The sequence below is a fragment of the Carassius gibelio genome, chromosome A21 (genome assembly GCF_023724105.1).
Source record: "Carassius gibelio isolate Cgi1373 ecotype wild population from Czech Republic chromosome A21, carGib1.2-hapl.c, whole genome shotgun sequence".
NCBI classification, from domain to species: Eukaryota; Metazoa; Chordata; class Actinopteri; order Cypriniformes; family Cyprinidae; genus Carassius; species Carassius gibelio.
In genome coordinates this window covers 2,777,089-2,788,163 of record NC_068391.1, presented here as the reverse complement: position 1 = coordinate 2,788,163, position 11,075 = coordinate 2,777,089, and the positions used below count along the sequence as shown (strand labels likewise).

At 37.1% G+C, this 11,075-nt stretch overlaps 1 protein-coding gene across 1 annotated transcript; it reads left to right on the top strand.

Annotated features, from left to right (window-relative positions):
* The first annotated feature begins 697 nt into the window (after window positions 1–697).
* Window positions 698–5,003, top strand: LOC127942101 (uncharacterized). The gene is made up of 5 exons (XM_052537664.1): window positions 698–1,134; window positions 1,479–1,612; window positions 2,220–2,385; window positions 2,503–2,796; window positions 3,498–5,003. The coding sequence occupies exons 1-5, from the start codon at window positions 1,034–1,036 to the stop codon at window positions 4,282–4,284; spliced, it is 1,482 nt and encodes a 493-aa protein (XP_052393624.1). The 5' UTR covers window positions 698–1,033; the 3' UTR covers window positions 4,285–5,003.
* Window positions 5,004–11,075: the final 6,072 nt, after the last annotated feature.

The following is an 11,075-nucleotide window of genomic DNA, read 5'->3' as shown; positions in this document are numbered from 1 at the left end:
TTAATTAATAATAATAATAATAATAATAATAATAAATCAGTAATTAGAAAGAAAATGTACAAAAAAAGAAAGAAAAACTTATTTAAAATGAAAATATCTATGGAAGATGGACAGACAGTAGTGATCGTACCATCATCCTTGTCGTCATTATATTCTAGAATCTCTCTCTCTCTCTCTGTGTGTGTGTGTTTCTCTCTGTCTCTCTCTCTCTCTCTCTGTCCCTCTCTCTGTCTCTCTCTGTGTGTGTTTCTCTCTTTCTCTGTTTCTCTCTCTCTCTCTGTCTCCCTGCCTCTCTCTCTCTGTCTCTCTCTCTCTCTCTCTCTCTCTCTGTGGGTTTCTCTCTGTCTCTCTCTCTCTCATATGGAATGTTGTGATCGTGAAGTCTGAAGCTGTTTCTTTCTCTTCATTATTTGGAACGTTAGTGGATCATAAAAGCGTTCGCTCTGCGCGCCGCTGATTGCGTCATTACAGTCATTGTGACGCGCGGTCAGACTGTCCGCGCGCAGCCAGCCTGTCACCCTGCGCGCGCCATTGTGTCGTCCATTGATCAGAGGGCGCGACCCCTCGCGAAGAGCTTCGGGTTTGAAAGGAGCGTATGGCAAGCCAAAAGGGTCAGAATTACGCCTAGATTAAACGCGTTTGCATACAAAACGCCGTTTTTTACGGCGTTTAAAACGGTATTAGCGCCGTAAAATACGCCGTCCTTATAACAGACGCCGTAAAAAAACGCGCGTAAACCGTAAAAAACGCCGTAAAAAACGGCGTTTTAGTGTTTGCAAAAAGCGCCGCTTTTAACGCCGTCAGCTTGCCACAGGACGCCGTAAAAAACGCCGTTCGGAATGTGCAAAAGCGCGCGTTGTTTACGGTGTTTTCCTTGTAGTATAATGAGCCACGCCCACTGATTTCAGTAACCAATAAGTTTGAACTGTTCTCATCCAATCAATGATGACCTGACTCAGACCAGACTAGTTTACATCCGAGTTCGATTGTTATTTTAATCATTCGGTTGGTTGGTTGGTTGGTTGACATCAAGATGGACAGGAGAATCTTTATTTTGCGTTGTCAGCAGACGCTGAACAATTGCACTCGACAGCTGACAGAAGATTCTGGTGTACTACAATCAACTTTAGTGAGGTAAGGATTGCTTCGTTTCAGATTATATAAAACACGGGCGTTGTCCTGCAACCATTTTTCCCCCAACCGCAATTAAACACACCTGATTCAGCTAATCAAGCCCTCAACAGCATACTGGAAACTTCTAGTCCGGTGTATTGCAAGTTGAGCTATACTCTGCAGGACAGTGATCTTCTAGGACTGAGTTAAGACACCCCTGTTTCTGAACCTTGGATTTGTGTGCTGTCTTTAGCCCATTAAGTTGAATGTTCTTATTCTATTCTTATTTATTATCACTTCTATTATATTGCTGAACATTTTGCATCCTGAAAATTCAGTACTTATAAGTGGCTTTTTTTTTAAAGGCTAGAAACAATGCAGAGAAGCATTGAATGGGCGAGAGGAAGGCTGATCACTGCACCAGAAGCAGACGAGTTACTCCAGGATCTCAATGAATATATAGCAGAGGTACAAGAGCATAGGCAGCATGGACAACAAGGTAAGTAATTTCTAAACTGTATATCTGTAATATTTTGAACTTTTTACAATTCTGGCTGTCTACCTATCTGTTTTTCTAAAATCCCTATCTCTATCATTTCTAAACTAACTAATTGTCTATCTATAATTTCTAAATTATCAGTCTATTTATTTTCTAAACTATCATCTTTTATATCTATCAGTCTATCTTTTCTAAACTATCCAAATAGTTTTCTAAAATAACCATTTTCTTAAACTATCCATCCATCTATCTTTTCTAAACTCTCCATCTATTGTTTCTAAACTTGTCTAAAATAACTATTTTTCTCTAAACCATCTTTTCTTAGCTATTTGTCTTCTGTCTAAACCCTCTAGCTACAGCTTTCAAACTGTCTGTCTAGCAGGTTCTAAGTATAAAAGATCCCATATTAACTTTTAGTGAAGATTAATTGAAATGGTGAACAGAATTTATTACATTAGCCATTCTGATGAGATTGTCATTGATGAGATTGTCTCATCACTTTAAAAATCTTAGTACATTTAAAATCCTTTTTTTCTTTTTGCCTAATATTGTATAAACTATTGTGGCCTAAAACGGATCATAGAGTTACAATAATTTATTGTTGCAGCCAGTTCCAGTTATCAGGCTCCACTTACCTGTAGTGGTGATCGAGGTGCACCCCATTACAGCATCACCAGAGAGCAACTTTCCTTTCTGAGGACGTGTGGTTTTAGTCTTCCTTCAATAGCAGAGATTCTGCAAGTGTCTCTGGCTACCATCAAACGCCGCATGAAGTAAGTTTGGTTTTAGAATGAGCTTTTTATGACTTGTCATGCATGAAAAGAGCATTTAGAATGAATTGTTCAAAATTAGTTTAAGCAATAATACTTATGTTTTCATGTTTGTTCCAGGAGGTTCCATTTGAATCGCTCTCTGACGTATTCTGAAATAACCGATGTAGACCTCGATGCAATGATCACAGACATTGTGGATGGAAATGACCAGCTGGGATCGGAGGCTGTCAGGGCACAGTTACGGGCAGGTGGAATTCGTGTACAAAGACACAGAGTACGCAGGAGCTTGGTTCGAATTAACCCAAGGGCAGCAGCACTACGGGCCATGTCACAAAGACCACACAGAAGGTTGTACAGTGTTGCTGGTCCAAACTCCCTGTGGCACCTAGATGGCAACCACAAATTGATAAGGTAGATATCGGTTTCCTCTGCATTGCAAACCACTTTTTTTTTACTTGGTTTAATTCACTTGGTAACAACCCTATTATGTCTAATTGAATCGGATGAAATTTAAGAACAAAATGGAAAATATTATTTGTTAAGGTACCAGCACAATAACACACTCTGCAAGATATCCTCTAATTATCATTAACAATAAAACCACAGAAAGTATTGATGTAATTTTGTCAATATTGCACACCCCTAGTTTTTATCCTTTCAAAGAGATTTTTAACTAAATAAGATGGTGTATGATTGAACGGATGAACCTGTCATAGTTTGTCACTGGCAAAAGGGATACATTAACCTCATGATTCTGCCCCTTCTAAGGCTAAGGAAAAGCATTGCAGTGGCAATGACAGGGTTTTGTGAGTACTGCATAAACTAAAAAGTTTCTGGAAAAAAAAACTCATGCTTGGATTTGGCTGGTTTTGCAGCAAAAGACAATCAAATGTTAAAGGGATTGTCCACTCAAATGAAATTCGTCACATTTACTCACCCTTAATTTGTTCAACACTTGTATGACTTTCTTTCTTTGAACACAAAATAATACACTAAAAAGAATGCTGGTAGCCATTGACTTCCATAGTATAAAAACAAAAATACAATGAACTTTGAAGGTTAACTTGTTTGTCTTTTTATTTATATATAACCATTTTTCTCTTATGTTTTAGATGGAGAATTGTCATTCACGGTGGTATAGATGGCTACAGTCGTCTCATAGTCTTTCTCCGTGCCTCAAACAACAACCGCAGCAGCACTGTAATGAGTTACTTTTTGAATGCTGTGGCCAGGTACGGAGTGCCTTCTAGGGTCAGAACAGACCATGGAGGAGAAAACCAAGATGTCTGTGTGATGATGAACATTTTCAGGGGCTCAGAGAGAGGCAGCGCAATAAGAGGCAGGAGCGTTCACAACCAAAGAATTGAGAGGCTCTGGGGTGACATGTGGCGGGGATTGACTAATGTATATTACAATCTCTTCCACTTCCTGGAGGCTGAAAGTATCTTGGACATAGACAATGAAATGCACATATGGGCTCTTCACTTTGTCTATGTGCCGAGGATCAACAGGCGTTTATCAGCCTTTACTCAACAGTGGAACAACCATGGGCTGAGAACAGAACAACACCAGACACCCATGCAGATATTTGTTCGAGGCTGCCTGGAACAACAAGGACAGCGAACCACTGCAATGGAAGAGATCTTTGGCAGAACAGCTGGGCCAGCAAATGAACCTGTTCTTCAGGCACCGGCAGCAGAATCAAGTTTGCAGGAGGCACCAGTGTTTGACTGGCCAGAGGGAGTAGCTGTTCCTCAAAGTGACTTCACATTGGAGAGTGCTGCCTTAGAGCAACTTGTTGCACAAATTAATCCACTTGGTGGTTCAAGGGGACAACTCGGAGTGGATGTCCTTCGAAATGTTTTGTCTCTTTTGACATCTCTGAATCCCCAACATTAAAGAAAAATAAATGGTTATTTCTGTAATCGCAGATTATGGTCACCACTGACTAATTATATGGACACTGAATTTTTGGTAAGCCAACCACTGAAGTTTGTTGTGGGTGTGGATAGATCCACTTGAAGTTATATTTTGAGTAGCTGTTACAATATATAAGTATGGTTAAAGGGTTAGCTCACCCAAAAATGAAATTTGTCACTAGTTACTCACCCTCATGTTGCTCCAAACCTGTAAGACCTTTGTTTGTCCTCAGAACACAAATTAAGACATTTTTGGTAAAATCCAAGGATGATCCACATAAGCAGCAATGGTACTGCATCTTTTGAGGTCCAGAAGGGTATTAAAAGACATTGATAGTGTTTCAACATTAATATTATAAAGTGACGTGAATAGTTTTGGTGCGCAAAAACAAAACAACTTTTTCAACTATCTAGTGAAGGACGATCTCTGAACAATAATTCACGAAGCTTAGATTCTTTATGAATCTTGTTTCGAATTCTTGTTTTTACTCTCATGTTTCATCTAAAATGTCTATCATTTGTGTTCTGAGGCCTAATGAAAGTCTTACAGGTTTGGTACATTATGAGGGTGAGTAATTAATGACAGAAATTTCATTTTTGGGTAAACTTACCCTTTAAGATTGTGTGAAATTTTAAAATAAACATCACAAATAGCACGGTCACCATTTGGAACTTGAAAATAAAAGTTTCTATTTCCCACATTAAGTGTCCTCTGATTTACTTTTACATCACCAGAAAATGTTTACCGGAATTGTCATTTAAAAATGTAAAAAGTTTTTAGGATTTTAAAAAATTGTTTTTAATATTTCATAATAACATCCATTTTATATAAAATACTAAAGGTATACTTGAGTTATTAAAGCCATTTAAAACCAACATTCCTCTCATCTTCTGTAGTTCTTGCATTCCTTGGTGCAGGGGCTGGGTAGGTGGGTTTAAACACCTCTATTTCATTTGTCAATCACATTAAATACTCAGTGACTTGTAAACAAAGATATGAACAGTAACACTACTTAAAGGTATAGTTTTTCAAAAAATGAAAATTCTTTCATTTACTCTCAACCCTCATGAAATTCCTTTGTTCTGCTGAACACAACACATTTGAAGATGTCAGAAAACAAAATAAACAGATCTTATTCCCCCATAGTACTTATGTTAACTACTATGGCAGTCAGTGCGGGATGAGATCTGTTTGTTAACTGACATTCTTTCAAATGTCTTGTGTTGAGCAGAACAAAGGAATTTTATACAGGTTTATAAAAACCTGTATAGAAGGGTTTAGAATAAATGATGTGAGAATTTTTCATTTTTGGGTGAACCATCCCTTTAATCATTCAGAAATATTGAATATGACAAAATTAGGGCAGGGGTGTCCAAACTCTGTCCTGGATGGCCACTGTTCTGCAGAGTTTACCTCCAGCTTACCACAACATAACTACCTGGAAATTTCCTGTAGGTCTAAAAACCTTGAATAGTTGGATCAGGTGTGTTTAATTGGGGTTGGAGCTAAACTCTCAGGACAGTGTCCCTCCAAGAGCAGGATTGGACAGCCCTGGCTTAGTGACTTTAAAAGTTTTAGAACACTTAACCTACAACTTCCCAAAGCCAAGAGATCCTTTTAGGGCAAGGAACAATAATTCTTTAAATTCCTATTCTTCTGACACTCCTTTTGGACGAAAGAGGTCCAGGTGGATGCATAAGGGAGTCTAGAAGACTGTGTTCTCGAGTCTGTCGCATGCAAACTCCAGGATAGCGATTTTATTTTTTCATCAGTTTAAATTAGTTTGAATTTGTGTATATTACATAGCTACTATTTTGGATTTACTTCAGTCTTTGTTAAAATGTATCTATCCTTAAACTTCTAAGTCAAAAAATGTTCTTTAGCGACTATTCGAAGTTAGACTCTTCTCATTTTAAATTTCTTCTTAATTTGGGCTACTACTACCTTGCCAAATTTTATAATCACAAATGTAAATTTTCAAAGAAAAATCATTCTTTTTTATTTTTCAAATAATCTGACTTAATTTTAGATAATCTGACTTCCTGTCACTCAGGAAGCTATACTGCATGTAAAGATTGTGTAAATCATTTAATCTAGTTTAATATTTAATATTCTTTGCGGTTGGTATTGTACCATTATATTTGTTTATATTCGTTCATATTGTTTCTCTCGTCTTGTTTTTCTTCTTGTTATTATTTTGGGATTGCACATTTCAAAAATTTGAGTTCTAATGGAACATGATATAACTCTAACAGCTGTACATTGTCTTTCGAAGGTCTTTGAATATGATTTTCATATATATATATATATATATATATATATATATATATATATATATATATGTATGTATATATATATATATATATATATATATATATATATATATATATATATATATACATATATACATATATATATAAAAATACGAACGGTCTATTGAGTTGAACTGTTCCTTTAAGTAGGCGGGCCTTACTGCATACATCATCCCGCGTAGTTTTGGCGCACTTTTGGTTAATCAAGGCTCGAATGACGGTGAGAATCAGTTTTAATTGAAGTATTATAAATTAAATATGATGTCAATTAACTATTAAGTATTGATCGTATTATCAAGTATGGTGGATGAAAACCGATTCAGAAGAAGAATCCATGAGATAAGAGACCGAATGAATGCTCAGTTTCATCGACTTCTTAATGAAGACCCTCCAGAAGAGGAGCAGACAGCACTACTGGATAGGTATGTAACGTTTGGATACGTATTGGATATTTTCAAATGTTGTAAAATCTTTTAGCCAGTTATCTAAATAAATTCAGACCATTGCATAAAACTTCTAAATTAATTGTCTGTTCCACAATGTTAATAATTACTCTTGAACAAGTAACGTTAGATTTGAAATGTCAATCGCACAGAAAAAAAAAAACCCAAATATGCTTGTACGATATCCATGCATATTTTCATAATACATAGTGCATAACTTTTGCAAGAAATGGGTAAAATCATATCTATTATTCTGTAGGCTGCTAGAGCGGCCATATTGGTGCCCAAACTACAGAGGTCAAAGAATGATCTAAAATCATTATTAATTTGCAGTGTATCATTCATACAGAATATAGGATGAGCAATATATAGAAATCGTTGTGATGAGTGTCTACTCACTGCACACTACAGAAATCTTGTACATGGTTGATCAAGCGTGTTTTGACCATATATCAGATTTCTGTGGACACAGATGACTGGCATAACAAAATATATTTCTTTATGTGCGTAATTATGCGTTATACAGAAAATATTAAACATACATAATTCGTTATTAGCAGCAATTCATTCGGATATACAATTTTTATTACAATTACATGTCTATGACTATATTATTATATTATTGTATTGAAAATTAAGGTGTACCTGCATCATTTTGATTGGAGCAATCTTTATTCAGACACCAGAATGAGCACTTCATTATGTTTAGAACATAGGCTATGTTGAGTTGTCTGATTTGATATGTTAACTACTGTAATGAAGATAAACTAAACTCTTCAATAAGCAGGGAAGTTCCTGACTTAATAAATATGTAAGCAAGTACTTTGGACGTTTTGCTTTGCATTGTAAGAATTTACAAGACTTTAAATAAAAAAAAAAACGTGACTTGGTAATGTTTTCTCATTAAAATCAGATAATTTTATATTAAGATAATAAAATGTGTGGGAATACCAACATTTACTTGTTTTGGCCTCAGAGCAATCCTGTTTTTATAGATCAGTATTGCTGCACTAGTAAAACACAGGATTGTTGTTTACTGACTTGATTACTGAAAAATAACAGGTTTCATCATCTTATCCCCCATGTTTAGGTGAAATAATGTTATATAATGTTATATTTTTGATACAAATAAGATATTAATCATAACTAGGTAAAAAAGTTTGTCAAGACCAACTTTAGGTTGGCCTGAGAAAGCCTAGCTAGAACATTTGAAAGTAGCTTAAAGGCTTTAAGTTTGAAGGTTTTCAGTTTTAACTAGTTTGAAGTTTAAATTAGTATTAAAGTTTTGTAGACAATGCAATGTATCAGAAAGATAGATAGATAAGAAATATTAAATTAAATTAGAAATTTTAGATGTAGATTAATAGACTGTAGCGTGTGTCTATGTGGTTTCTATGTGTTGCTATGCAGTTGCTACGGCACCTTGGGTGGTTGCTAGGATGTTGCTTTGCGGTTGCTAGGGTACCTGGGTAGGTTGCTAGAGTGATGCTATGTGGTTGCTAGATTACCCGGGATGGTTGCTGAGGTCTTGCTATGCGGTTGCTAGGGTACTCAGGGTGGTTGCTAGGGTGTTGCCATGTGGTTGCTAGGGTACCTGGGGTGGGTGCTAAGGTGTTGCTATGCGGTTGCTAGGGTACCCGGGGCCAGTTACTAAGGTGTTGCTATGCAGTTGCTAGGGTACCCGGAGCAGTTTCAGGGTGTTGCTATGAGGTTGCTAAGGTACTCTGGTTGGTTGCTAGGGTGTTGCTATGCGTTTGCTAGGATACCCGGGTTGGTTGTTAAGGTGTGGCTAGGCTACCTGGTTTGTTTGCTAGGTTGTTGCTAGGCAGTTGCTAGGGTACTCAGGGTGGTTGCTAGGGTGTTGCCATGTGGTTGCTAGGGTACCTGGGGTGGGTGCTAAGGTGTTGCTATGCGGTTGCTAGGGTACCCGGGGCCAGTTACTTAGGTGTTGCTATGCAGTTGCTAGGGTACCCGGAGCAGTTTCAGGGTGTTGCTATGAGGTTGCTAAGGTACTCTGGTTGGTTGCTAGGGTGTTGCTATGCGTTTGCTAGGATACCCGGGTTGGTTGTTAAGGTGTAACTAGGCTACCTGGGTTGTTTGCTAGGTTGTTGCTAGGCAGTTGCTAGGGTACTCAGGGTGGTTGCTAGGGTGTTACTAGCATTTTGTTAGCATGATTAGCTAGTTACCAGCATGTCTCTAGCATTCCTAGCATGTTTCTAGCATGATTAGCATGTTACTGGCATGTTGCTAGCATGATTAACAAGCTACTAGCATGTTGCTAGCATTTTTCTAGCATTATTAGCATGTTACTAGCATGTCATTAGCATGATTAGCAAGTTACTAGCATGTTTCTAGCATGTGACTAGCATGTTTGTAACATTATTAGCATGTTGTTAGGATAGATAGATAGATTAGATGAGTTTGAATGAGTTTAAATGTATTAGAAATAGTACATAGAAGCAAAGCTCTATGTACTATTTCATTGACTTTCATTGAAAATTCCGTCAATGAAAGTCTATGGGAATTTTAAGATTTTTAATCTTCATTTTTATGAAAACCGTTAAGTCCAATAAGTAAGAAAAGATATAGCACACCCGGCGAGATCAGTCTGAAGAGATGGGCTGAGTTTAAAGTCTGTAGAGTTAAACCTCTAGGAGTTAGAGTTGATAATTTAGTCCCAGAAGAAGAATAAAAAGATTAAGTAGCAGATTAGTAGGTTGGCTTTCTCAAGCCAACCTAATAAAAAGAAAACTGCCCCTAGAAAATGCAATGATGATTCATATTCACATATATATATATATATATATATATTGGTATTTATTTTATTCTTTTTGTTTTATAAAGGTTTGAGATGTTCCGTAATGCAAGCGGTGGTGGACCGATCCGTCAAAGAAGGTGCAGAGTGAGAACACCTAGACAAATAACTTTTAAAGTTTCAATGCTAAAAAGCGCCACCATTTGCCATTGTAGATCAAACAGGGGTGAGTTCACATATGTGAATACTTTTTTTAATTGATTGGATGTTTTTTGACATGAAAGCTGAAATAGTTTTTTTCTTTCAGATTTCACTCCACCCTGCCGCGTTGTGGTGCGACGTGATCTGAATGAAGAACAATTCAAACAGGCACTAAGAGTTCATTTTCCTGATCTGCCAGAAGATTTTGAGCTATGCAAAGTCAACAGCCAACGACAGATAGTCCCATTGCAGTTGGAAAGTTTTAATCCTGATCAGATTCACTCAAGAAATGCATTGGGTAGATCAGCCCTGTATATTCGCCCGAAGGTGAGTGAAATCATTCAGTACAATAATAAAATATTCAAAGAATCGTTGTATTGCCCATAGGCGTTTGCTTGTTAAATATGCATCATGGGATGGAACCTGTGTGACAGACATCTTGAACCATAAATAAACAAAACAAAACAAAAATTCCTTCACCTCTTACTCTCTCTGTTAACACAGAACAAGTCTTCACATTTTGCCTCTGATTTTGCCTCTGTGGCAAAGTACTGACCTGTTTCAGATAATTTCATCGGTTGCTACTGAAGCAGCCAATCAGAATGCACTTTACTCCCCTCATGCACAAGAAAACTGTGGCCATTTAGTATGCAAAGTTCTGGGGAGATCTCATGTGTGAGACAGAGGTGCTGTACAGTCATAAATATTGTAAATAGTCTTTAGTTTTCATCCATGTGCGTTCAAAATCCAGTAAGTACACCTGTTGTGCATTGTTATTTGCATTAAGGATTAATAAGGATTAAAACTATGCCGTTTTAACTCCGTCATTACGTAAATTTACCGCGAATTGAGTTACCAGTTCAATAATGGCGGACCTGTTGTCCAGAAATATTTAGTGCCTTCTTGTAAATGTCTTCCTTAACTTCATTCTGTTCAGTGATAGTTTCTTTGTTATCCAAGGTAAGCACATAATCACCCCCCTTCCTCGTTTACAACACCTGCATTTCATAGAGAGGCATAAGTTACTCATGTAAATGCTGCAAGTAATAAGGCAGTTAT